The sequence below is a fragment of the Anomalospiza imberbis genome, chromosome 12, assembly GCF_031753505.1.
Source record: "Anomalospiza imberbis isolate Cuckoo-Finch-1a 21T00152 chromosome 12, ASM3175350v1, whole genome shotgun sequence".
Lineage (NCBI taxonomy): Eukaryota > Metazoa > Chordata > Aves > Passeriformes > Viduidae > Anomalospiza > Anomalospiza imberbis.
In genome coordinates, this window is record NC_089692.1 from 20,204,269 (window position 1) to 20,229,770 (window position 25,502).

Consider the following 25,502-nt stretch of genomic DNA (forward strand, 5'->3'; position numbering starts at 1 on the left):
GGTACCTGTAGAGGGCCAGGAGCGGGGCCCACAGTGGGGGGAAGAAAGCCTCCTCCAGGCAGGCCAGGCACTGGTCCTTGCCGGCGGCGGTGCCGAGCCCCTCGAAGGCCAGCAGAGTCAGAGCCAGCAGCCTGTCTGGGAAGGGCGAGGCACGCAGCACGCTGGGACCCCCTGTCCTGCCCACACCGGGATCCCCCATCCTGCCCACCCTGTGCCCCGGGTCAAAACGGGGTGCAGGAGAGCCCCCCGTCCGCCCCCCAGTCCCTCGGCTGTCCCTCACCGATGGCGTTGTGGATGTCCCTCACGACGCCCTTCAGCAGCTCCGGCAGCGCCGTGTCCTGTCCGGAGCTGGCCGGGGGCTCTGCGGGGGCCCAGCCCTCGGGGGACGCCAGGAACCGCTCCAGGTCCTCGAAGGAGCTTTCCCGGGGGGGCTCGGGGGGCTCGGCGGGCCCCGGGGCGCCGCCGTCGGCGAGGGGGGTGCTGGACTGGCTGTGCCGCAGCGCGGCCGGGCCGTGCTCGGGCACCGAGAACATGCAGTGCAGGCTGCGGGACGCCCGGAGCCGGCGGCCCCCCGGCTCGGCGGGCAGCGAGGAGCCCCCCGCGTCCAGCGACAGGAAAGACAGACCCGAGGGGGAGGCGGGAGAGGCGTCGGCGGGGCCGCGGCTGACGGCGGGGTAGAGCCGGGCGTACACCGCACACTGCAGCCGCCGCAGCAGCTGTGTGATGGGGTGCTCGGGGCAGCTGTGGGCAGAGGGATGGGGTGGGCGGGGGGCACGGGCAGCAGCTGCAGCCCCCTCGCTCTGGCAGGGCCGTGCCCAGCCCAGCAGTACCTCAGGAGGCAGGAGAAGAGCCCCGACACCACTGAGAGATCCGCCGGGCTCCGCTTCAGCTGCGCCTTCCACTGCTTTGGCCAGTCCTGGGGAGTGTCCAGGGCTGGTCGTGGGGATGGTGCAGCACCCTGCCCCGTGGCACAGCCTCCTGCCCCGTGGCACAGCCTCCAGCCCTGCCAGCAGCCCCTGGCACACACTCACTCACATGGTCCTGCTCATACTCAAGGATGGCAGCGTAGAGTGCTCGCTGCTCCTGCTCCTCGGGGGTGAGGGCCACGCTGCTGGAGAACCTCCTGGGGACACCCCGGGCCAGTGAGGGCACTGCCGGGTGTCCCCACAGCTGAGGGTCCCTGCCGTGACATCCCCACTCACCGGTTGGCCGCCTCCTGCAGCCGCAGCCGCCGCTCTTCCATCTTGCGCTGCAGCTGGGCCAGGCACAGTTAAGGGTCCAGAGCCACCACCGTGCTCACCCACTGCCCTTTGCCCTCCTCCAGCCCCCAGCTGGGACCCCAAAGGCCTCGTGGGATCGGTGGCACCCAGGCCAGGGCAGAGGCTCTTGGAGCAATCCCACTGGGAAGGATACAGTCTCCTCTCGGGCCTTGGCGATCACCAGGTTCTCCATCATCTGCCGCTGCAGGGACAGCGTCTGCGGAGCAGCAGGGGAGTTGGGAACATCCACACACACCCCATGGCCACCAGTGGGGAGCGGGGGTCCCCCAGGAACCCTCTCCCTGCCTGGCTGCCGGCTCTGTGCAGCTCCCAGCTCCTCCCCAGCCCCCACTTGCCAGGGATGTTTTCTGCACGGCCTGGCTTGGGTTCAGCCGCGCCACCCGCGCCTCGTAGGCCGCCTTCAGCTTCTGGTTCTGCAGGGAGGCCTCCTCCAGCGGGGTCAGCTCCCTATAGGAACGGCCTCAGCACTCGCCACAGGGCACAGGACACGTGCCAGGACCACATCCTGCTCCGTGACTCCCCAGGCGGGCACGGGGCCACCGCCAGCCCTCGTGTCACAGTTCTTGCCAGACCCCGTGTCCCAAACCCCTCGTGTTTGACCCCCCACGTCCTGCTCGCTGTGTCTGGGCCTCTCACGTCCCAGCCCCTGCATCCCAGTGCACATCAGCCCCCCACGCTCCACCACTCTCTGTCCCAGCCCCGTGTCCCAGCTCCCAGCTCCAAGCCCCCCGTACTTCCGCGCGCTCTGTGTCTCAGCGATCTGCAGCTTCTGGAAGATCTCCGGGGGCAGGAATGGCGAGAGCTTCCCCCCCTCGTCCGAGCAGACGCGGCGGTGCCGGGGCAGGGACGCGGGACCCCCGCCCCGCTCCTGTGCAGCCGCTTTCACCTGGGCTTTGCCTGGGGAGGGGGCAGGACAGGCCGGCTGTGCCTCACCACCAGCCTGGCCCTGCGGGGGCACCCAGCTCCCCAAAACACCCCTCACTCACCCAGCGCCGCTGCGATGGATTTGACCCTCTCCAGGCACTGCTCCGCCAGCTTCAGCAGTTTTGGGGTGTCAGGGGTGACCCCCTCGCTGTTCTCTGCGGGGAGGGCGTGCTGGGGGCACTGCAGGGCTTCCACCGCCCGCCTTGCTCCCGCGGGGGGGACACGGGCTCCTGCCTTACCTGTCCCTGCCGCCTCCTCCTGCAGGGCCTGGGCGATGAGGGTGATGCTCTTCAGGTACTCCACGTAGGCCTCCTGCCAAGGTGGGGGCTGAGCGGGGACCACGCGGGGGGGAGCCCGGGACCCCCCCCGGCCGCGGGGGATCCAGCTCCGGGTCCGAACGGGACACGGGGGGAGCTCGGGGGATGCGGGGTCAGACCGGGGAAGCCGCCCCGGGAGTGGGGCGTGAGTCCGGGGACGCGAGGGGAGCCCCGGGATGCGAGCGAGCCCCGGGATGCAGGATGAGCCCGGAGGTGCTGCCCCGCGGCTGGGGGTGAGGCCGGGGGACGAAGCCGAGGGATGCGGCGGAAGCCCAGGGATGCCGGAGTAGCCGGGGATGCGAAGGGAGCTCAGCGATGCAGGAGGAGCCCGGGGATGCAGCCCCGGGGATGGGGGTCGAGCGCGGGGATGCAGCCCCGGGGATGGGGGTCGAGCCCGGGGATGCAGCCCCGGGGATGGGGGTCGAGCGCGGGGATGCAGCCCCGGGCATGGGGGTCGAGCCCGGGGTTGCAGCCCCGGGGATGGGGGTCGAGCCCGGGGATGCAGCCCCGGGGATGGGGGTCGAGCCCGGGGTTGCAGCCCCGGGGATGGGGGTCGAGCGCGGGGATGCAGCCCCGGGGATGGGGGTCGAGCCCGGGGATGCAGCCCCGGGGATGGGGGTCGAGCCCGGGGATGCAGCCCCGGGGATGGGGGTCGAGCGCGGGGATCCAGCCCCGGGGATGGGGGTCGAGCCCGGGGATGCAGCCCCGGGGATGGGGGTCGAGCTCGGGGATGCAGCCCCGGGGATGGGGGTCGAGCGCGGGGATGCAGCCCCGGGGATGGGGGTCGAGCGCGGGGATGCAGCCCCGGGGATGGGGGTCGAGCGCGGGGATGCGCGGGGAGCCCCGGGGCTGCAGTCGCGGGGATGCGGCCGAACCCGGGCGTCCCTCCCCGGCCGTCCCCGCGCTCACCCTGGTCCGCCCGGCGCTGTCCATGCCCAGGGCGCCGCTCGCCGCCCTCATGGCTCCCTGCAGGCCGCGGCCGCCCCGGCCCGGCGCGGGGCCCTCGCCGCCCCCCGGCGCGGCCATGGCCGCGGGGCCGCCCGGAACGGCGCGCTGGGGCCGCGGGCCCGCCCGGAGCGCGGCGGGACGGACCGGGCGCGGCGGGTCCCCCCGGCCGGCGGGGGCGCTGCGGGCGGGCGGAGCCGCCGGGCCCGGCGGGGACGATGAAGCGCGATCGGCGCGGGCGGTTCCTGGCGGCCCCGGGCGGCCCCCGGGCCCCCCCCGCGCCCCGCCGGACCCCCGGCACGGCCGCCCGCGGCTCCGAGCCCGCCGAGCCCCCCGCGGCCACCGCCTGCGCACCGGAGGCAGGTGAGGCCCGAGCGCGGGGAGCGGGGCGGGGGGAGCGGGGGCACGGCCGGAGTCGCTTCCCCGGGGCCGGAGCCGCTGCGGGGGCACCGGCGGGACCGGCCGCCGCCGGGACGGGCTGCGAGGACCGGGTACGGGCGAGCCCTCGGTACGGCGGGGCTCCCTCCGCGCTGCCGGGGTCAGAGCCCCCGTCCCGGGGCTCGGTGCCGAGCGGGCGGCAGGTCAGAATTTGCCCGTTTGTGTGGAGTTTCTTCCCCCCATGAAACGCCGGTGCCGGTAACGGCAAGGTAAGGAGGAATTGGGCACACGGGGAGGGAGAGCGGGGGAGCCTCCCGCTATCTCGGGGTGCTCGGCCGCTGCCTGCTCCGGTTTGGCGGTGACCGGGACCCCCTGTGCATCACGGTTTGAGCGTGGTCAGGACCCTCCCGCCATGCTGTTTGGGGTGAGGGGGGGCCTGGGCCCATCCCGGTTTGGGGTTCGGGGTGGCTGATACCCGGGAGTGTTGCAGCTGGGGCAGGAGATAAGCGGCATCTCCAACGGCTCCGGTGGGCGCTGGGACACCGGCGCTGCCCCGGGGCAGCGGGTGGCACAAGCGGGGGGTTCAGCCCCCCAAGACGCTCCGGCGGGAGGTGCTGCCCTGTCGCACCTCTGTCACCACCCCCGCGGGGTGTGGTGAGACCCCCACCGCTCCCAAGGCTGGCCCCGGCAGGGGAGCCCGCTCCCACGCCGGGGCTGGGGGCACGGCTGGGATCAGCGCCGGGAGGAGGCTGTGCTCGGGTTCCCGTCACGCTCGGGGTGCAGCGGAGGGATGGAGATTATCCCACAGGGTGGGGATGCCTCGGGTGGGGGGTGACACCGCCCCACTCCAGGGCACTGCTGGGGAGCTGAGGAATGGCACGGCCAGCACTGGGGCAGCCAAGGGACACAACGCCAGCTGGAAATTGTTGGGAGGTAAACAGCGGGGGAAGAGCTGCTGAAACCTAGAGACACTGCTGCATTGGCAGAGTCCCGGGAGCCCCACAGGCCAGAGGAGGCTCTGCCACTGGCGCAGTGGGGCCAGAAGGGCTGGCTTTGGGCCAGCCGCTGTCAGAAGGCTCTTCTCCTGCCTGGATGTTCCGTGCTTTGCTGGAGGCAGGGCTAAGCAGGCAGCTGGGATGAAGGGGAGGGGAGCACCCCTGGGTGCCTCGGAGCCGTCCCTCAGCAGCCGCGTTTGCTCCTCCTGCGCAGGAATCGGCAGAACCCTGAGCAGCGGCTACTGCCGCCTGTGCCACGGCAAGTTCTCCTCGCGGAGCCTGCGCAATGCCTTCGGGAAGGTGCCCGTGCTGGGGGAGAACTCGGAGAAGCAGCGCCGCGTGGACCAGGTGTTCTTCGCCGACTTCCAGCGGCTGGTGGGCGTGGCGGTGCGGCAGGACCCCGCGCTGCCTCAGTTCGTCTGCAAGAAATGCCATGCCCAGTTCTACAAGTGCCGCAGCGTGCTCCGCACCTTCATCCAGAGGGTGAACGCCTCGCCCACGGGTCACGCCAAGTCCAAAGGAAAGTACGTGGCCTTCCTCGCCTCCCGGGAGCGGCGCCGTGCCGTGCTGCCGCGTGTTGCCGCGTGGTCCCTCCGCGACCCCCAAATCCCACTGTGCCGCTCTGGTTTTTGCAGGAGCAGCGGAGTCCAGGCGCAGCCGGGTATGGAAGGAGGTGCCTCCTGCCTGGGTGAGTGCCCACTCCCCTTCTCCTTCTGCCACGCCGCCAGCAGAGGGCTGGGGTTGATGGGTGGTGAGAAATGACCACGTCCGGGGGGGTTCGGGTGTCCTTTGACACAGCTGGTTAAGGTTCTCCTTCCTCCCAAGAGTATCTTCTCCTTCCTGAGCTGGGCCAAGCAGGCAGAGGCTCACCTGGGGGTAGGAGAGCAGGCAGAGCAGATTTGTGTGGCAGTGCCAGGCCTGTCCCAGCTGATGTTGGACACTGGGGACAACTGGAAATACCCTTTCAGCTGGGAATGATGGAGGGAGGTGGTGCAGCCACTGTCCCTGGAGGTGTTTAGGGAAAGACTGGATGTGACACTTGGTGCTCTGGTCTGGCCTGGCTGACAGGGTGGTGTTTGGTCATGGGTTGCACTCGGTGATCTCAGAGGTCGTTTCCAGCCTCAATGGTTCTGTGATCCTGGCAGGCGCTGGCACTGCCCCGGTGCAGCCCTTTGGGGTGGCTCCTACCTGCCTCGTGGGGCAGCCCTGGGGGGAGCAGATCCACATCCCTGTCCCCTCCGCGTCCCCCCCGTGCCCAGGCCTGACTGTGCTGCCTCTCCCCTGGCCAGTTGACCTGATCACGTCCAGCCCGCAGTGCCTGCACAGCCTGGTGACGTGGACGCACGCGCACGCCGGGAGCTGCGCCTCGGTGCCCGGGCTGCGCAGCGTGCTCTCCTCCGAGTACTGCGGCATCATCCGCGCCGTCTGGGGCTGCGGGGACGGCCACGACTACGTCATGGACACGGACTCGGACTGCAGCTCCGTGCTGCTCGACAACGCCTTGTCCGTCAAACGGGAGTGGAGCAAGGGCTCGGCGCAGCAGCGCTTGACTGACAACGGGGCCGGGGCGGACAATGCCGAGGCTGTTCCTGCTCCCAAAGCCCAGCATGCTCCAGTAAGGACAGCTCCTTGCCAGCAGCCCGCCAACAGAGGGACCACGGCGGTGCCACCGAGTGCGGAGAACGAGCCGCCGCAGGACAGGGATCCGTCTCCCTCGCAGCTGGACAGCGCAGCCTCCGTCCGGGAGCAGGCCCTGCCGCGGCCTGTCTTGCCTCTGAGCACTGCCACGGGTAAGGGATTTGCTTCCTGATCTCTGTCCCGGCCTCAGGGGAAGGACAGGGAGCTGGAGAGGTGGCCCAGGGAGCGACAAGGGGCTGGCTCCTCCCCTTGGAGACTGCTGTTCCTCAAGGAGGGCGCAGATCCTTCTGGGAAGTGCTCAGAGATTGGCCTCTGATTGATTGAGGAGGAGGACGCTGAGCCATGCAGAAGGGACAGGGGAAAACGGGGTCGTACTCCTGGCCCTGAGTGCTGTTCCCCTTCTGACAGAGGGGAGACCCTGCTGCCAGGCTCTTCCTGGGCATGTGGAATGGTCACTGGTTCCTCAGCACCATGTTTGCCAGATGTTTCTTTTGGCTCGACCCTGAAGCTGGGTTTCCCTGCTGCGCAGCAGCTGATGCTGAATCCCAGGGGGCCCTTCTGCCCCTAAAGGAAAACTGCTGAGTGGGTTTGGGCTGGGTGCACTGCCCCAAACACCACTTCCAGAAGCGAGGAATTAACACCCATTCTGAGTTCCAGAAGTGGGGCTGTGTTTAGCTCCAGCACCCACAGGAGATGTCTGTTGCTGGACACAAGAATGGCGGCTGGGACGTGCCTGGGGACAATTCTTTCAGTTACAGGTGTCACAGGAGGATCCAAAAGCTGCTCCTGGGAGCTGCAGGGTCAGGGTGGAGCACAGGGAGAGCCGTTTCTGGGCAGAGGGGACAGTTTGGTTCAAACAATCACTGATTGCCACGGAGCACGTGTTCCCCACGGTGTGACCACGCGAGTGCAGCCGGAGCAGTCGGCTCCTCCTCGGCCGCCGTGGGTCTGCTGCTTTTCCTTGTAACGCACCGTGTTCTCCTTCATTCCCTAGGACACTTGAGTGGGAAGCAGGTTCTGTCTGCAACGTCGGATGAGCGGGTAAAAGACGAGTTCAGTGACCTTTCTGAGGGGTGAGAGAAGAGTGGGTTTAAACTAGCCTAAATGTCTTCTTTGCCAGTGGGAACTCCCCAGCCCGGAGAGCTCTTTCTCCACCAGCGCCGGGGGCTCAGAGCGGTGGCTCTGCTGCAGCCGTCACGGAGCTCATGGCACTGAGGCTCTGAGCTCCCTCCTCTGCTCTGGGGGGTTTGCACACACGTGTGCTCCGTGTCTGTGGGCTGCTCCCAGCCATCCTGGCCCTGTTTTGTCCCTTGTTTGCTGGGGAAGGAGCCGTGCCAGGAGCTGCTGCTGCAGCCCCTCAAGCTCCGGGCAGTTCCCTCCACGGCTGGGGCTGCGGGAAAGCAGTGGGAGCGGGAATGCAGGCACGGGGTGGCTCCCGTTCGCTCCTGGGGAGAGCCTTTAACTGGGAAACGGGAGAAGGAGGGACCTGGCAGCTCTGCAGTCTTTTGTGAGCAAGGATTTGGCTCAGTCCAACACAGGTGTTTGGAATGGGGCTGTAAATACACGAATCCAGGCGCTGCGAGTCTAAAGGGCCAAGTGCAGAGTGACCCCAGCGTCAGCTGAGCCTGTCAGCTGTCACATTAAATGGGCCGCAACGATTTATTGCCTATTTCCTGTCTTCAGGAATTAATTGCTTCTTGTATGGCTTAAGGCCTAAAAGGAGGAAAAAGAAAAATCCAAATGTGGCTGTTACATTTGTGGGAAAACAGACCGACCCGCAGCTTCGTTAACCTGCGCCAGACAATCGTGTGACATTCTTGCTCCACAAAATTCCTTTTCCCAGTAGAGGAAGCAGCAGCCACATCCCTCACCCATGAATAGATCCTTTCAGTAACAGCCCCTTTTTTGTTCTCCTGACAGTGGTTTGATTATTCTTGCAGAGATTTAGCCCTGAAAGGACCTGGTTTGGGTCTCTGCTGCGTTCACCGGCGCGGTGTTTGCCTGGGGAGAGGACGGGGAGGAGGACACGTGCCGTGGGGGAGATGGGTGTGCTGGGAATGGGGAAGTGCTGGTGCCGAGGGTCAGCCCGAGGTCACGTTGGTAAAGGGCAGCTTCCCTCTCTCAGGGACTTCTTGAGCGACGATGAAAGCGAGAAGAGAAACGTGCAATCTTCAGACGACTCCTTCGAGCCTTACCCCGAGAAGAAGTAAGGGGCTCTCGGGCGGGGTGGGGGGCTGGTGCCCACCCCTGTGGGGCCCACATGTCTTTCCTTATGGCTCTGTTCCCTACACATTCCTGCCTGGGGGTCACAGAGATGCCCCCAAGCTCCCCGCTGGGTTAAACTGGCTGGGCCCTCATCCCCAGCCTGGCACAGCCACAGCCTGGCTCATGTACCCGGGGCTGTGTGTGCTCCTCTTCCTCACACAGGCAGGTGTAACAGCTGGGGACACTTTGGTGGGTCTAAAACCAAGATCAAGTCTTAAACCACTGTCCTGGTTCTTTCTTGGAGGGTTTCTGGCAAGAAAAGCGACAGTAAAGAAGCAAAGAAGGCAGAAGAGCCCAAAATAAGGAAGAAGCCTGGTCCTAAGCCAGGCTGGAAAAAAAAAATCAAATGTGAACGGTAAGGAGGGTCCGTCAGGGCTGGGCTGGGCTGCAGCCCCACGTCCGCAGCACCTCACACACCTCTGCTTGCAGGGAGGAGCTGCCCACCATCTACAAGTGTCCTTACCAGGGCTGCACCGCTGTCTACAGAGGGGCTGATGGCATGAAGGTGAGCTCAGGCTCTGCTCCTGTCCCATGCTGGTGGCTCCCAGTACCCTGGAGCCACTTCCATGTGAGCAGAGGATCCCTGATGGGTTTAATTCCCCACCCTGCTCTGCAGGAGGCAGTGAGCCACTAAAAGCAGCCTGCTGGGAGTCCTGGCCTTTTCCAGTCTGCTCCGGCTCTCCCTGTTTCTCCTGTCCTGGAAGCCTGCCACTGGCTCTCAGCAGCCCTTGGAACAGGCTCCAGTGTGTCCAGCTGAAGCCCCTGCTGCCAGGGGTGGATTGGGATGCAAATCCTGGTTTTGCAGACGGTGGTCTCAGTGTCTGGGGATCCAAGTTGTCCCCTGTCAGAAGCTCTGTGCTTGCTTTGCAGAAACACATCAAAGAGCACCACGAGGAGGTGCGGGAGAGGCCCTGCCCTCACCCTGGCTGCAACAAGGTGTTCATGATTGACCGGTACCTGCAGCGGCACGTCAAGCTCATCCACACGGGTGAGTCTGTCCCACAGACGCCCAGTGCCTCGTGGCTCCCTGTCTGGAGGTGCTGAGGCTCTGGGGGAAGGGGGGACGGGGCTCCCTGTGTGCCTGTGAGCGTGGAACAAGCTGTTGTGCAGGGGGCACGAGGCAGGGGAGGGGCTCAGGCTCCCACAGGGAGCGCGGGCAGCTGCGTGTGCGGGGCACACCCCAGGAGCGCGGCAGAAGCCGTGACTCTCCCGTTTCCGTGGCAGAGGTACGGAACTATATCTGTGACGAGTGCGGGCAGACCTTCAAGCAACGCAAACACCTCTCGGTCCATCAGATGCGGCACTCGGGAGCGAAGCCCCTGCAGTAAGTGATTCCAGCGGGGACCAGAGGGGTCAGTCACTGACCCTGGCACAGTAATTCTGGGGTGCAAACCCTGCCTGGAGCTGGCAGCATCCTGGCTGGATCACTTGAAATGGAATGAATGAGGACAGGGTCATGGAGCACCTCTGCTCTGAGGAAAGGCTCAGAGTGCTGGGTGTGTTCAGGCTGGAGAAGATTCCAGGGACAGCTTAAAGCCCCTTGCAGGGCCTAAAGGGGCTCCAGGAGAGCTGGAGAGGGATATGAGACAAGGTCTTGGAGTAACAGGACAAGGGAGAATGGCTTCCCACTGCCAAAGGGCAGGGTTAAATGGGATACTGGAAAGTCACTCTTTCCTGTGAGGATGGTGAGGCCCCGGCACAAGGTGTGGAGTCCCCATCCCTGGAAGTGTTCAAGGCCAGGTTGGATGAGGCTTGGAGCAGCCTGGGGCAGCGGAAGGTGTCCCTGCCCACGGCAGAGGGCGGGATGGGATGTGCTTTAAGGTCCCTTCCAACCCAAACCCCCCCCGGATTCTGTGATTTAATGAAATGTCCGTTCCCAACACCTGCTCCGGCCCCAGCGCTCCTCCTGGCTGGTGCTGAGCCCCCTTTGCCCCGGCAGGTGTGAGATCTGTGGGTTCCAGTGCCGCCAGCGCGCCTCCCTCAAGTACCACATGACCAAACACAAAGCCGAGGCCGAGCTGGAGTTCGCCTGCGACCAGTGCGGGAAGCGCTTCGAGAAGGCCCATAACCTCAACGTCCACATGTCCATGGTGCACCCCCTGACCCAGACTCAGGACAAAGGCAAGCCGCTGGAGCCAGAGCCCATCCTGCTCCTCCCTCCTTCAGGGACTGCGGGAGGCCAGGCGGTGAAGCCAGAAGTGACTGCGGAGCCCGAGCCCACCTGAGGGGACGGGGACGCGTTCCCAGCCCAGCCCCGTAGAAGTCGTTACGGCACCGGAGATTTTTAATCTACGTTTTAGTCTCCCAAAGAACTCCGTGGAATTACCTTCAGCTTGCTCAGAAAAGGCTTGTTCTCATGCAGTGATTTCCATGCTCATGTCTGATTCAGCAGTGTTGTACTAAGAGTGTCTAATCCCGGGGGAAGGGACGTTGGCAGCACCCCTCCACGTCCCCAGCTCCACGCACACGTCGTAGAAACCAAGCTGGCCACAACTGTTCCCTGCCTGCACAGAGGTGCCCCCAGGGGCTCAAAGGGGACAGAGGACAGTGGGACAACTTTAAGGGACATTTTGTTTTGGAAAAGAAGGAAAAAAAAAAACCCAACAACTTAATTATGAGTCCCAAAGCAAGTCTAAACGGAAAATTTGTAACCTACTTTTTATTGTAACAAGAGCTTCATGGTTATGCTTGTAATAAATTATTTACAAAGTAATTTGAAAGAAATGGCCCAGGTGAGAAAGGTGGCTCTTTGTGTTAGGTGTAAGTGAGGTGGTGGGCTGAGTCCATTCCTCAGAACAGTTCCAGCTCCTCCTCCAGCTCCACGTCTGCAGCAGGCCGTGAGAAGTGCAGAAGGGTGGCTCCCAGCTCTGGGTCAAGTTCTTCGCAGGTGCTGAGGAGCTGGGGAGAGGGCAGGGAGCCAGGTTCGATCTGCTCGTGCTTCCCCAAAGCCAGTTCCAGCAACACCGGCGCATCTTGCTGCCTTCTCAGCCAAGCACAGGCAGAGGAGGGGGAACCTTCCGCTCGTGCCCGTGGCCGTGTGTGACAATTCCCTCGGAGCGAGCGGGAATGGCCACACGAGGGCAGGGTCGGATGTGCTGGGAACGGTGGCGGATGGGAACGGTGGCGGACGTGGCCATGGCACGGCTGAGCAGCAGGTGTCCCCTGCTCCCAGGTGAGTTAGAGCAGCACGGGGCATCCCCAGGGGGGTCAGGGAAGCACGGAGCTTGGCACAGGTAGGGATCAGTGCCCGAGGGAGGCACAGCGGCGCTCGCAGCTCACGCACCGGGAGAGAAGGGAGAGCACTGCACCTACCGGCTGTGTGTTCCCAAGGCTCTGGGCAGGGCAGTGTGGGATGGCTCCCAGCAGGAACTGCCGGGCTGCGGAGATCAGCTCCAAGGGATCCTGCACGACACGGGAGAGGCACGGCCATGGAGGCAAAACGCCACCCTCAGCCCGGTCCCTGCTCCAGAAGAGAAGCAGAAGCCACAACCCCACACCCGAGGCTGTCACAGCCCAGAGGGCAGGGGGTGTTGGGGGTTTGGGAGCAGCCCTGGCAGTTCCTCTCTGCCCCAGGGGATGAGGAACCTGCACGAGCTCCCTCTGCTCTGCACGGAAGGTGGGAACAAGAGAGATGCTGCAAGTGCTGCTGCAGGGGAAGAGCTAAAGAATAGGATTGGTTACAAGAGGTTTTAAGCTGGAGGGAGGTAGATTTAGACTGGATATTAGGAAGAAATTTTTCTCTTTGAGGGTGAGGAGGCCCTGGCACAGGTTGCCCAGAGAAGTTGTGGTTGCCCTATCCCTGGAAGTGTCCAAGGCCAGGGTGGCTGGGACTTGGAGCACCCTGGGACAGTGGAAGGTGTCCCTGCCCAGGGCAGGGGGTGGAACAGGATGAGGTTTAATGTCATTTCCAACCCAAACCATTCTGGGAGTCTATGACAGGAGAAAAAAGGAGTCCAGGCTTTGCTTACGTGCTCTGTGAGGTCTTGATCAGACTGTGGCAGGACTTCCCCTTCCACAAAGAGCTGGAGCAGCTGGATGTACATCTGGAGTGCCACGCTGAGGAAGGTCGGCTCCCGCCGGAGCAGCTCCTGCTGGAAGCTGGGGGTGAGGCTGGAGGGGGTCACACACGGGCTCTGTTAGCTCTGGGTCCATGGGACACACACAGGCACGAGGCAAACACAGCTGCTGCTCTGCCCTGTCTGATTTGAGTCCCGTGGCGAGCAGGGCCACCCCAGGAAGCAGAGCTGGCTCCAAAAGCTTGTGTTTGGAGCACAGGGCTGAAGGGACGCTTCTGGCAAAGCTCTTTAGCAAAAGGTGCAGGGCTCCTCAGACAGCGCCGTGCCTGATGAGGTGTTCTGTCCTGCACGGCTCAGGGAAGCGGTAACTGTGCTCACCTACAGGCCAGCAGTGCTGTTACCTCCATGCCAGCTGCTGTGGGTGCCAGCCATCCCTCACACCCTCCAGTGCTCCCTCCCAGCCCGGCAGGTCGGTACCTGTAGAACGCCAGGGGCAGGAGCCGGGTGTGCCGGTGCGAGGCCGCGCTGCGCAGGACACGGCCCTTCCCAGGGTCTGCAAGGACAGGGAGAAGCACTGAGCCCCTTCAGAGGGCCTCACCTCACCGTTCTTACTTCTGGAGCAGCTCAGGGGCTGCACACTTTCCTTCCAGGCCACAATAAATAAGGATGCTTGGGGGTGGTGACCAGCAAGAGAAGGAAGTTGTCCCCTCAGGCTTTCTCTACCAGCAGGGACAAGACTGAATTCAGTCATTCCTGATCATCAGCTGGGTCTGCCATACTCTGGGATGGGAGCAGGATGTTCCCAGCTTTCACACAAGTGGTTTTTGTGCTGCTTCCAAAGGCCCAGCAGCCCCTTCTCACAGGGACACTCCAACCCAAGGGATGGGTCACCCGTCCTTCCAGCCCTTGGGGACAGGACTCACCTCCCTCTGCTGAATGGAAGAGAAGTGGCCAGGATGTGCCCCTCCTTTCCAGGCACTGCAGGATCTGCAGGGACCATTCCAGAGACGTCTGGAAATCCACTCCTTCCTGGGTGTCAGAAAGGAGAGGTCTTTTTTCTCTTGGGCTGTGGTTACATCAAAGCAGGAAGGAACCCCCACAAGAGACTGCACATGAAGTGCTCTGCTAAAGGACCTGAGGAAATCACCCCAAGTCTTTCCCCTCACCTGGCAGCCTGGATTCCCCCAGGGGAATTGGGCACCAGAGCAAGGCAGTGTCTTCCTCACTGAACCAGGCCACCCCAGGGCTCCACTGAGAGAGGGGAAAGCTGCACCGTGGAATGGTTTGGGTTGGAAGGGACCTTAAAGATCATCCAGTTCCACCCCTCCATCATGGGCAGGGACACCTTCCACTAGACCAGGTTGCTCCAAGCCCCATCCAGCCTGGATAAACCAAGAGACCACTGCACATCCTGCACCCACCCCACTGGAGCAGCTTCCATCCCCTCTGACCTTTCTAGTGACAACATGTCTTGGGATTATTGTGGGGTTTCTTTTTTCATTGCTAATTTCACACGGATTAACCTCCCAGCTCTGTCTGCTCAAGATGTTTCTCCTCCCTGGCTCTTCCCCCAGACTCTCCCACGGGCACACTGAGACCAAATGGTTATTCTTGCCTTGAATCTGCTCCCTGATCCCATCTGTGAGGTGACTCCCCAAATGGCTGCACTTCAAAGCTGAGGTGACAGCAAAGGGACAGAAACAAGCCTTCACAGGCAGCAGGATGCTCAGGGCAGGCAGCTGCTGGAAGCAGCCTGTCATCTTTGCTCCTTCACTAAATAGCATTAAACCATTTGGAAACGAATGTTCCTCCTTCCTGGGCAGCCCTTCTCCCATGAGGTACCACATTCAGCCTGAAGGAATAACATCAATCTGACAGATGTGAGATGCTACACAAAAGCTGAGTGAGACATGAGGTTCCTGCACTACCTGGGAGGTGTAAAGTCTGAACAGGAAACTGGAAATAATAAATCATCCAGGAGGAGAAATAAAAGTAGTGAAAGGGGAGATAATGTCAGTGAGAGGAAAACTCAGGTTTAATCTGATGGGAACAGAAGGGCTTTCAGCAGGCTTGTCTGGGGTGTTGCTGATCCCTTCCTCCTGGCAGAACAAGCTCCCAGCCTTCCCAGTGCTGCTACAAAGCATTTTTTTGGGCAGCAAACCAAGCTGATCAGATGCATCCAGTGTCTGAGAATTCCCTTGGGGCTGAACTCACCTTTGGTGCTATTCTGGCTGAGATGAGATCCAGGAGTGAGAAGAACAGCAGAGCAACGAGGAGCTGCAAGGAAGAGAGGCTGCCTGTCAGTTGTGCCTGTAGTGGTGACTTGGAACGTGGCCTGCCCAGTCAGGGAATATAAACATCTCACCACCAGGTGCATTCCCAGCCTGGACCTGGATGAACCACAGAGTGTTTCACCTCTGGGACCCCAGTCACCCCAGCCCTCCCACAGTTCTCACTGCCCCTGGCACCCTCCAGGAATTCAGAGGGGAAAGCTGCAGTTACTCCCTGTGTGCCAAGTGTACTCAGTGACACCAGTTTCTGGCTCCAGAGCAGTACAGACAGTGCAGGAGTCAATCCCACAGGAAGAGGAGCTGCTGCCTGCAGCAATAAAACCCCCAGAGTCAACTCGAGGCCCAGGTTCTGCTTCAGCACTGTCACCTGTGTCCCTCTGGCACAGGGACACTCCCCATGCTGAGCTCTGACCCTGGCTCTTCCCTGGAAAATCAACAGCCAGAAGTGCAGGGCAGCAGCCCGGCTTCCTCCTCAGCAGAGCCCTCCGGAGAATTCCCCTTGCACTGAGGTGACAGGCTGAGCCATTTCCTGCACCAGACTTGGGAAAACCCTCAGGAAACCTGTCTCTGGGAATCCCAGCACAACTTCCCAGAGCCCTTAAAATGCCTGCACTGCTGTCTCACAAACGTCCTGCATCTCCTTAACTTTCCAGCCAAGTTGCCAAGCTAAAATCCACAAGGACTGCTGTTGGAGGGAGAGTTCACACAGATCAAGCTCTCCCTCTCTGCAGGGCTCTCTCCAGCCTCAGTTTTTAAAGCAACTGTTGAACAGCCCTCCCAGACTTCTCAGGAGCCAGAGTCCGAGGTAAAAGTTTAAGCTTGGAACAACTTTGCCTTCAGGTTAAGAATTTAGCAACTGGCAATTTACAGCCACTTTTATCAACTATCCACCAGCAAGACTTCCCAACAGGGATTACCAGGGATGCAGCACTGTCTCAGGACAACTCCTCTCAGTTAGAGACCTCCTATTTCTGCTTTTCAGGCGTAGGGAAGAGCAGAGACATGAAATGCACCCAGCCTTGCCTGCTCTGCGTCAGTGCCCAGCCTCTCCAGTGCCTCTGTCCCTCGTCCTCGTGGCAACTGCTGCAGGATGGCACCATGCAGGAAGGCAGCTGAGAGCCAAGGGGGGTCAGACACAGGGAAAGCTGCTCCTGAACAGAGGAACCTGGGAAACAGAACAAACCTGTCATGGGTCTGCAGGTTAAAAAGGGGGAAACTTCTGCTGTGAATGAGGAGGAACCTAGGGACTTGGGCAAAGGTGCAAGTTTGTGACTGGGACAAGAAAAGAAATCATTCTCTTCATTCTGTTCTCCCTGTAGTTGGGTGCTACATGGAGACAGTTGTAAAAAAGCCAAAGTCTAGAAGCAGACAGAAGCATTCTCAAATCTTTTATCAGCAGTTGGACAGGCAGTAACTCTATACTACAGAAGCATGTGATTATCACCTGCCATGACCTGCAAGGAGATTCCTGCATAAATTCCCAGCTTCTGGAGAAAAGCTGCAGGGCACTGACAGACAGTGTGAGCAGAGGTAAAGAAGGAAGCAAGCAGCCAGTGAGCGCTTCAGGAGCCCAGATTCCCCAAATGCAGGGAGCAAAGGGTGTGGCAGCTCCTGGAATGACTCAAGACCATGCTGAGGCTTTGCCTAACCAGGGCTCTGCATTCCAGCCTCCTCTGCAGAGATTCCCTTGTCCTTATGGGGAAGCACTCGGGCCCACATCACACACAGGGCCAGACTAAATCATTATCACGACCCATTTGGAGTTTAAGCCCTCCAGAGGAGTCTGTCTAGAGCTGTCCTGCAAGCCTCAGCCCACGTGAGCATCCCATCCTCCAGGACAGCAGCTCCCTGCCCCATCCCTCACACACACCTGGTACCTGAGCCATGCCAGCCCCTCAGCCTGTCCAGTTCTTCTGCAAGTGGAGCCCCATAGAGTCTCTTCCACTGAGAGCAAAGCACTGGCTCCAGCCTCGGCCACCAAAGCTGGGGACAAAGATGGAAACCAGCAGCATCAGTAGTGGGGTGCTCAGTGGTTGCAGTCAGGTTCAGCCGGGGACTCAGAGAAAGGGCTTCTTCCCCTCTCCTTAGAGAAAAAGCCTAAGTTGTAGGTGCACACGTCAGAAATGGGAGAAATTTCACGTCCTGGAAATGCAGAGGGTCACTTGTGACCGTGCTCACACCAAGGGCCCTGGGACTCCTCTGGCAGGAGCAGCCAGAATGAAAGAACTGCTCCACAAAGGTGATGGCCACGCTCAACACATGCACCAAAACGTGTACTCCTGTGTAGAACTGCACACAAGGAGTTACACACAGGAGAGAGAATAAAACCTGGGATTTGGGGGCATTTTGGTTGCTTGGATGTGACAACCAGCCCACACAGTGCATCAGGGACCAGGACAAGCCTCCCAGCTCCCACTCTGACAAAACCCTGTGGCAACACCCCGAGGAGCCCAGAGCTGGGATCAGTGATACCCAGGGCTCTAAAACACCCTGCCAATTTCCAAAGGCTTTAAGGGTTTCTGTTGAAAGTTACCCACTTGGGATAGTGTTTAACACAAGCTCTCTGAGCTGGTGCTGGATTTCCCCCAAAATCAGAGCACCAAAATGAGATCAGTCACCGCTGCAGAGAGGAGCACCACGGGACACTTGGTTTGACACCTGGCCAGAGCCTCGTTGACCCCTTCTGCTGCATCCTCGCAGTCCAGGCTGGCACTCAGCAGGCCCTGGAAGAGGACAAATGACAGGATGGCTCCACACGTCCCTCTCTGCTGCTCCAATCCCTGGCTGAGCGTGTGTAAACTGATCAGAGACAACTGTAGGGGTCAGCACGGCTCAGCAAAAGAAACATCGACCAACAGCTCCTCCTCCCACCAGCTCTGCTGCATTGTATTAAAATTCACCTCCACCACTAGCTCCTCCTGCTGCTCCCCCTCATTTTTCTGGTTACTGCTCTTCTCAGAATTACACCAAGACTTCTCAAAAGGAGGGTGCAAAGGAGGAAAGCTCCTCCTGCACCTCGTGTGTCAGCAGGAAAGCTCTGAGCAGGGACAGTGAGGCAGAGGGACAAAAGCAGCATTACCCTGAAGAAGTGAGCTGTGATGTCGTAGGAGAGCGCATACCCCCTGGAACTGACGTTCTTCTGCAGGAACACATGGACAGGGAAACAAAATCAACAAAATCATCATTCCTTCCCTTTGGAATAGGATTTCCTAAGAGCATTTCAGGGCTCAGCCAGCACAGAGCCACCCTGTGAATGCTGAACATCAGCTCAGCTGGTGGAGCGTGGTTTCTGTGCGAGGCACAGCCCCTGCACCCAGGATGGCACAGCAGATGGATTAACAGTCCTGGGGGGATCAGAGGTTTCTGGCTGTGCCTAATATGACAGCACAGGAGGGCCTGGAAAGCCCGGTCAGGATGAATGCATAGAAATCAGCTCTCCATGGAGCACAAAGCAGGGTCCTGAGGGAGCTGCAAGTCAAATGACCTTCTCCCAGAAAGCTGCAGGGATGTCCCTGGATGTTTCTCAGGAGGATGAGGAGGATCTCACTCCACAGCAAAACAGTTCAAGGCCCTGGCATGAGAGAGGGATTGGAGAAGGGCTCATGCTCAGCCCCTCCCAGGCCTCCACAGGAGCACTGTAAGTTTGTCTGTGACCCACTTCACCAAACAAAGTGACACCCAAGGATTTGCTCTTAATAGTGTCAAATGCCACCGCAGCTCCGAATGAAAGAACACAAAAGTCACAGAACCATGGAATGATTTGGGTTGGAAGGGACCAAGGGCAGGAACACCTTCCATAGACCAGGTTGCTCCAACCTGGTCTTGAACACTTCCAGGGATGGGCCAGCCACACCTTCTCTGGGTAGTTTGGACGTGACCTCCTTCCCTAAATTCAAATTTAAGGTCTTTATCTAGAGCATTCACCAATGAGCAACCACCATTTGGCTCACGACACCTACCAGCTCAGAGTTCACAAAACAAAAGAAGTTGTCACAGTCCAACACTGTTTTGTTGCCTTTCCAACACGTGGTGATCAGCGTGGATGCTGGCAGCCCCACCAGAATCCTTGGGCAGGGAAGAATGAAAACTGAGGTTACTGCCAGGGAGAGAATCAGCCTCCCCAGGAAGATGTGTGACATCCAGCCTGGCAGGGGCAACTGGCAGCCCAAGATGGCACATGGAAACACAGCTAATTCCAGTGGGTGCCAGGGAATAAGTCTCCCTTGCACAGCTGTCCCCGTGACAACTGCCACCTGCTGTGGAATCAGAGGGCAGGACGCTGCACACACCAGCCTGCCCTGAGCAGCCGTGCTGCTGGAGGCATTCCCAGCTGCTCAGGCCTGCTCTTACCTCCTGTGCAGCAGCAGCTCCTGCTGCCTCCAGAGCTGCTCTCCCAGAGCAGACCCGTGCTGGCTGCCCGTCAGTCTTCCCTGGAGGGTCTCAAACAGGAAGTGTCTCTGGGCAGCTGAGCAGCCAGGAAGCAGCTTTGGCCTGCACCTCAGCTCCAGCACCAGCTCCTGAACAGGGTGGTGGGGAAAGCAGTGAGGGCCACGCACCAGCCTGCTCCCAAACCCTCTTTGTTCCTCCGAAGCAACCAGAGATCAACAAGAAAAACCTCTCTCAATCCCCACACCTCAGCTCACAGGTCAGAGCCCAATGCAGCCTCGCCAACAGCCAGGAATGAGGGAATAGTTTGGTCAAGTTCAAGGACTAAACATCCACCTCAGAGTCTGAAATCACCTGCAGCCTGCAGAGAATCTCGGGGCTGACCGATGTCTTCAACTGGCCGCAGCCACCCAGGTCCAGCCTGAAATGAGGGGACACACGAGGTAACTCCCCCTGCTAGCCCAGGGGAAAGCACAGTTCAAACACAGTCAGGTGCTCAGATGAACACAGAGCTCAAACTTTGTCCCTTAAATAAGCTGTAGCTGAGACAGTGGCTCTCCTCTAAGCTCCCTCCTCATTTTCCAGCTCCAGCCACTCCCCCCGGGCATTGGTGCTTGTCTGGCCACACAAAGCTGAGTACACAGTCAGCTTTAAACAGCCAGCCAGCCGAGGGGCTGCAGCCCCAGACCTCTGCCACCCACAGCAGGATGCTTCTGCACAGACTGGTGAGTCACACAGGGCCACCTCCCAGCTGCCCCTTCCAGCCAGACCAGCAGGGAACGGCTTCCCCAGCCCCACGGAAGGGACAAGCTCCCAGTGCACAGCCTCAGGGCCACCACCAGAAAGGGAAGCCACGGCCCCGAATACCTCTGTGAGGAATCCAGGATGGCATTGATGATGACTCCACACGCCTTCTCCAGGTCTCCATCACAGCCACCAGCAGCAGAAGGTGCAGGAAGGTACCTCTGATAGATGGCCCAGTAATGGAAATCCTGTCTGCAGTGTGGAAAAGGAGGAGATGGGAAATCTGTTGGAATGGTGCCCTTCCCTTGATGTAAAGGGCAGCCCACACATCAAGAGTGATGAGTGATGTGAGCTCAGATAAAAGCTCCAGGTAAGTTCAGACATAAGGAGTCCTCCAGCAGACCCCACCCAGCTCTGCCTTCCAGAATCAGGGAGGGTTTCTGACAAGTGGTTTGGAAGGGCTGCACATGCAGGGTGAGCCTCACAGAGCCATGGGATGGTTTGGGGTGGAAATGACCTTCAAGCCTACCCAGTCCCACCCCCTTCCGCCAGACCAGGCTGCTCCAAGCCCTGTCCAGCCTGGCCTTGCTCAAGTGAAAACACACACACACCTCATTCCAGCAGTGCTTGAACTCAGGACAAACCACAGCAGGCAACAGGCACTTGTATCCTGCAGCAACTGTTGATTTACTTCCTGATCTTCAGTGCTTTTCCCTAATTTTGATGGGACACTCTTGGGCTATTCCCTTTCCAACAGAGCCCCTTGGCCCTTACCTCTCTGAAGCAGAGAGAATGTCCTTTTCAGGGCACACCTCCAGCTCCATCAGCAGCCACTCTCTGAAAGATAGCTGGGAAAAGCCAGGATTTAGGAGCAGGGAAGAACAGCAAGGGAAATAACTTGTGCAGAACAGCCACCTGCTGCCCAGCATAAAACCCACTTCCCTTCATCTCCAGAAACAATCCCATGTGGATTAAGAGACATGAAAAAAGAGATATCAACCCAAGGAAGTTCTGTGCTGTTTCTCTTATAAAAAAATTCAAGCTAAAACCCTGCTAGCCTTCAAAAACTCATGGAAATCCCCTAAAGCCTGTCTCACACACCCCCACCCCTTTGACATTTCCAAACACACCAAGCCCAGGAACCAGGATGAATGTGTGTTATTAGAAATAAAGGCAAAATGAGCCAAGCACCTCAGTCAGGCAGGCTGTGTGAGCATCAAAGAGAGTTTATAACACAGGGTGTTCCAGCCCTGGACACTGAGCCAAGCACAAGGAGTCACTCTAGGAACACCACAAACCCCTCTGCACAAAGACAAACTGGTTTTAGAGGAAGTAGGTTAGAAAAAGAGAGTCTGTCAAATCACAGACTCTGCAAGGGTGGTACAAAGGGAATAGCTGAGATGGTTTGAGCCAGGCTGAGCCAGGCAACCCAAGGTGGCTCAGGGGAACATTGGCATGCACACAAAGCACCTGAAAAGCAAGGATTTCCAGTTATTTGCCTCTCCACCACTTCCCAAAGAGCACAGCAGGGAGCCAGGGTGATAGACAGGCCTTTGCTCTGCAGTTTCTGAGCTCCTACAGCTTGCCAAGCTCCCTGCTTTTCCAAGAAGTACGACACAAAAGTTTTACCTCTGGTTTTGTCTTTCTACCTTATCATCCCCATCAAACAACACCCAGCACCCATCCCAGCCCACATGACTCAGCTGTCAGACAACTTTTCAGGTGTTTCGTTCTCACTTTCAGGCACTAAGTTCTTACAAGAAGCTTAAGGAAACTGCAAAGGGCAGATCTAAAAAAGTGAGAATTAGAGGGTGAATTTGGGTGATGGAAAAGATTTATACCTGGAATGCCTTTTCCTTCAAGAGCTCCTGGAAGCCTGCTTGCCTCCATAAGCACAGGCTGGCTCTCCTGTAGTTCAGAGAGGGGCAGGACAGGGAACTCCAGCTCAGGCCACTTTTGGCCTCCTCACACAGGACTCCCCGAGCCTCCAAGCTCAGCCGTGGCACGAGGTGCTGCAGCTGGAATAAAACCAGCACACGCTGCACAAAGTGCTGCAACTGGAATAAAACCAGCACATTCTGCAGGAGGGACTGCAGCTGGAATAAAACCAGCACACGCTGCACAAAGTGCTGCAACTGGAATAAAACCAGCACACGCTGCACAAAGTGCTGCAGCTGGAATAAAACCAGCACACCCTGCACAAAGTGCTGCAGCTGGAATAAAACCAGCACACCCTGCACAAAGTGCTGCAGCTGGAATAAAACCAGCACACCCTGCACAAAGTGCTGCAGCTGGAATAAAACCAGCACACCCTGCACAAAGTGCTGCAGCTGGAATAAAACCAGCACATCCTGCACAAAGTGCTGCAGCTGGAATAAAACCAGCACATCTTGCACAAAGTGCTGCAGCTGGAATAAAACCAGCACACGCTGCACAAAGTGCTGCAGCTGGAATAAAACCAGCACATCCTGTACAAAGTGCTGCAGCTGGAATAAAACCAGCACACGCTGCACAAAGTGCTGCAGCTGGAATAAAACCAGCACACCCTGCACAAAGTGCTGCAGCTGGAATAAAACCAGCACACCCTGCACAAAGTGCTGCAGCTGGAATAAAACCAGCACACCCTGCACAAAGTGCTGCAGCTGGAATAAAACCAGCACACCCTGCACAAAGTGCTGCAGCTGGAATAAAACCAGCACACCCTGCACAAAGTGCTGCAGCTGGAATAAAACCAGCACATCCTGCACAAAGTGCTGCAGCTGGAATAAAACCAGCACATCTTGCACAAAGTGCTGCAGCTGGAATAAAACCAGCACACCCTGCACAAAGTGCTGCAGCTGGAATAAAACCAGCACATCCTGCACAAAGTGCTGCAGCTGGAATAAAACCAGCACACGCTGCACAAAGTGCTGCAGCTGGAATAAAACCAGCACACCCTGCACAAAGTGCTGCAGCTGGAATAAAACCAGCACACCCTGCACAAAGTGCTGCAGCTGGAATAAAACCAGCACACCCTGCACAAAGTGCTGCAGCTGGAATAAAACCAGCACATCCTGCACAAAGTGCTGCAGCTGGAATAAAACCAGCACATCCTGTACAAAGTGCTGCAGCTGGAATAAAACCAGCACACCCTGCACAAAGTGCTGCAGCTGGAATAAAACCAGCACACGCTGCACAAAGTGCTGCAGCTGGAATAAAACCAGCACACCCTGCACAAAGTGCTGCAGCTGGAATAAAACCAGCACACCCTGCACAAAGTGCTGCAGCTGGAATAAAACCAGCACATCCTGCACAAAGTGCTGCAGCTGGAATAAAACCAGCACACGCTGCACAAAGTGCTGCAGCTGGAATAAAACCAGCACATCCTGTACAAAGTGCTGCAGCTGGAATAAAACCAGCACACCCTGCACAAAGTGCTGCAGCTGGAATAAAACCAGCACATCTTGCACAAAGTGCTGCAGCTGGAATAAAACCAGCACACCCTGCACAAAGTGCTGCAGCTGGAATAAAACCAGCACACGCTGCACAAAGTGCTGCAGCTGGAATAAAACCAGCACATCCTGTACAAAGTGCTGCAGCTGGAATAAAACCAGCACACCCTGCACAAAGTGCTGCAGCTGGAATAAAACCAGCACACCCTGCACTGGCTGCCCCAGAATCAGCCCCAGAGCCACCTCTGCTTGTGTGCAGCTGCCCCACGAGCAGAGGCACCCAGGGCTAAGAGGGGAGGGCACAGAGAAGTATTTCTGCACCGTTTTCTTGGTGTGAGTGTCACTTGCACAGGGAGCTGCAGCAGGAAGTTGGGCTGAGACTGAACTTTCTCATAAGTTACAGCACAACTTTTTCCCCTTTACCTTTTTAATCAGGCCAGGGGGAATCAAGGCACAAAAATCTTCATGGGAGCAGGATGAAAACTTGCACATCAGATAAGCTGCGGCTGCAGTGCAAAACCTGAGAGAGAAAAGGAAAGAACTCCATTGTCTGGTTGGTTCAACCACCTCCACAAGCTCTGGAAATCCTCCATGGGAGCCTTCCCAGCATCCCAAAATCCTGGGGGAGCAAGGAGGGGCTGGATGCCCCATCTCACCTCAAGCAGAAGGCGAATGACTCTTCCGTCCTGCACACCAGCAAGGAGCTCCAGTACTCTGAAACAGAAAGGGCCTTTCCAGGAACAGCCTGAGAGGCCCCAAAATTGGCTTCCACAGCAGGAATTAAAGCTCTGCATTCACTTAAGTGGATCACAAAAGCTGCCAGTCCTAAAATATGAGCAGCACCGAGGGAAGGGCCCTGGAAGGTAAAGTAAGTGAAGAGGAAAGATATTTTTAGCAACTTCATAACATTTCATTGGTAATATTCTTACATTTTGTCTCATTGTAATACTTCACTTGTACAGTTGTAACATTTTGTACCAAAACACCTTTCTGAAATACCTTTTTTTGTACCAAAACACCTCTCTGAAATACCTTTTTTTGTACCAAAACACCTCTCTGAAATACCTTTTTTTGTACCAAAACACCTCTCTGAAAATACTCAGGCTTAGTGAAGGAGCAGAACATTGTTTCTGATCACCAGTAGTGCAGCAAAAACTGAGCAGATGAGAGACAACCCCCAGCAGAACTGGAGGCTTCTGTAATACAGCAACTTGAAGTAATTCACTGTAAATTCATATTTTGGGATTCTCGAGGCTTTTTAGCCTCTCTGACAGCTAATTTTGTCTATCAGCCTGTTATTTTCACCCTTGCAATATCACAGGGTAGATGAAATAGTCCAAGGAATTCTTTAATAACGAAACCATGCCCTGCTGCAGCAGCCCAGACAGGAGTACCTTAGTTTTATTTTCAATTTTTACTGAATTATTCAACGTGGAAACTTAGGAATGAAGCATTCTACCATTTTTCTTTTGTCTCTTTCCCAAACTTGCCTATTTTAGCTTCTGTTAAAATGTCTCAGAATGCATTAACCTTCCACAAGCAGTATTTCTGTAGGGAAAAATTCTCCTCACGTTCCTGAGGGCAGCTTCATACTCCCTGACCAAATTTCTGGGGTATTTTTTGGAAGCCTGGAGGGCAGTGAAGTCCCTCCACAGCGCAGCCCAGACAGGTCCATGCCCCCCAGGTCAGGAAATGGAGTAGGATGGCCTTCAGCACCACAGCATTCCTGGCTGGAAAACTGACCTGGTGATAAATGAGCTGGCAGAGCCTGGCCAGGAGTGCAGGCAGGAGATTCCTGTGTCCACACATCATCTTCACCAGCAGGGAGAGGCACGGGCCCTGCCTGCAGCAGGGGAAACCACAAGCTCATTAAATTCATCCCCAGCACAGGA

At 58.6% G+C, this 25,502-nt stretch overlaps 3 protein-coding genes and 1 long non-coding RNA gene across 5 annotated transcripts in view; 2 read left to right on the top strand and 2 right to left on the bottom strand.

Annotated features, from left to right (window-relative positions):
* VPS9D1 (VPS9 domain containing 1) overlaps positions 1-3,662 on the bottom strand; it is a 74,569-nt gene extending 70,907 nt beyond the window's left edge. The window contains exons 1-11 of the mRNA XM_068203208.1: positions 3,431-3,662; positions 2,444-2,516; positions 2,267-2,359; positions 2,015-2,177; positions 1,616-1,727; positions 1,414-1,476; positions 1,203-1,255; positions 1,036-1,123; positions 831-916; positions 281-741; positions 6-135 (exon numbers count right to left, since the gene is read on the bottom strand). Of these exons, the coding sequence (XP_068059309.1) occupies positions 6-135; positions 281-741; positions 831-916; positions 1,036-1,123; positions 1,203-1,255; positions 1,414-1,476; positions 1,616-1,727; positions 2,015-2,177; positions 2,267-2,359; positions 2,444-2,516; positions 3,431-3,547 (1,439 nt within the window). The 5' untranslated portion in view covers positions 3,548-3,662. The remainder of the gene's footprint in view (positions 1-5; positions 136-280; positions 742-830; positions 917-1,035; positions 1,124-1,202; positions 1,256-1,413; positions 1,477-1,615; positions 1,728-2,014; positions 2,178-2,266; positions 2,360-2,443; positions 2,517-3,430) is intronic.
* ZNF276 (zinc finger protein 276) lies at positions 3,559-11,468 on the top strand. The gene is made up of 11 exons (XM_068203209.1): positions 3,559-3,829; positions 5,054-5,363; positions 5,475-5,527; positions 6,129-6,629; positions 7,472-7,550; positions 8,603-8,683; positions 8,987-9,097; positions 9,172-9,247; positions 9,613-9,730; positions 9,967-10,066; positions 10,682-11,468. The coding sequence occupies exons 1-11, from the start codon at positions 3,685-3,687 to the stop codon at positions 10,965-10,967; spliced, it is 1,860 nt and encodes a 619-aa protein (XP_068059310.1). The 5' UTR covers positions 3,559-3,684; the 3' UTR covers positions 10,968-11,468.
* The window catches only part of FANCA (FA complementation group A), a 34,384-nt gene continuing 20,257 nt past the window's right edge, over positions 11,376-25,502 (bottom strand). For both annotated transcript variants that reach the window (XM_068203201.1, XM_068203202.1), the window contains exons 25-43: positions 25,354-25,453; positions 24,267-24,466; positions 24,034-24,130; positions 22,021-22,197; positions 20,954-21,027; positions 20,303-20,431; positions 19,790-19,856; positions 19,400-19,566; positions 19,009-19,114; positions 18,129-18,188; positions 17,668-17,772; positions 16,920-17,032; positions 16,073-16,214; positions 14,973-15,035; positions 13,682-13,787; positions 13,236-13,311; positions 12,711-12,852; positions 12,055-12,144; positions 11,376-11,640 (exon numbers count right to left, since the gene is read on the bottom strand). In XM_068203201.1, coding sequence (XP_068059302.1) covers positions 11,533-11,640; positions 12,055-12,144; positions 12,711-12,852; positions 13,236-13,311; positions 13,682-13,787; positions 14,973-15,035; positions 16,073-16,214; positions 16,920-17,032; positions 17,668-17,772; positions 18,129-18,188; positions 19,009-19,114; positions 19,400-19,566; positions 19,790-19,856; positions 20,303-20,431; positions 20,954-21,027; positions 22,021-22,197; positions 24,034-24,130; positions 24,267-24,466; positions 25,354-25,453 — 2,122 coding nt within the window. In that variant the 3' untranslated portion in view covers positions 11,376-11,532. The remainder of the gene's footprint in view (positions 11,641-12,054; positions 12,145-12,710; positions 12,853-13,235; positions 13,312-13,681; positions 13,788-14,972; positions 15,036-16,072; positions 16,215-16,919; positions 17,033-17,667; positions 17,773-18,128; positions 18,189-19,008; positions 19,115-19,399; positions 19,567-19,789; positions 19,857-20,302; positions 20,432-20,953; positions 21,028-22,020; positions 22,198-24,033; positions 24,131-24,266; positions 24,467-25,353; positions 25,454-25,502) is intronic.
* On the top strand, positions 23,821-24,478 carry LOC137481482 (uncharacterized). The gene is made up of 2 exons (XR_011003504.1): positions 23,821-23,943; positions 24,046-24,478. It is a non-coding gene; the product is annotated as an uncharacterized lncRNA (long non-coding RNA).

Excerpts from the sequence above, each read along its gene's own strand:
- ZNF276 (XM_068203209.1), top strand. The coding sequence starts at position 3,685 with ATGAAGCGCGATCGGCGCGGGCGGTTCCTGGCGGCCCCGGGCGGCCCC. Across the intron at positions 5,528-6,128 it reads AGGAGGTGCCTCCTGCCTGG|TTGACCTGATCACGTCCAGC; the intron begins GTGAGTGCCCAC and ends TCCCCTGGCCAG. Across the intron at positions 8,684-8,986 it reads GAGCCTTACCCCGAGAAGAA|GGTTTCTGGCAAGAAAAGCG; the intron begins GTAAGGGGCTCT and ends TCTTTCTTGGAG.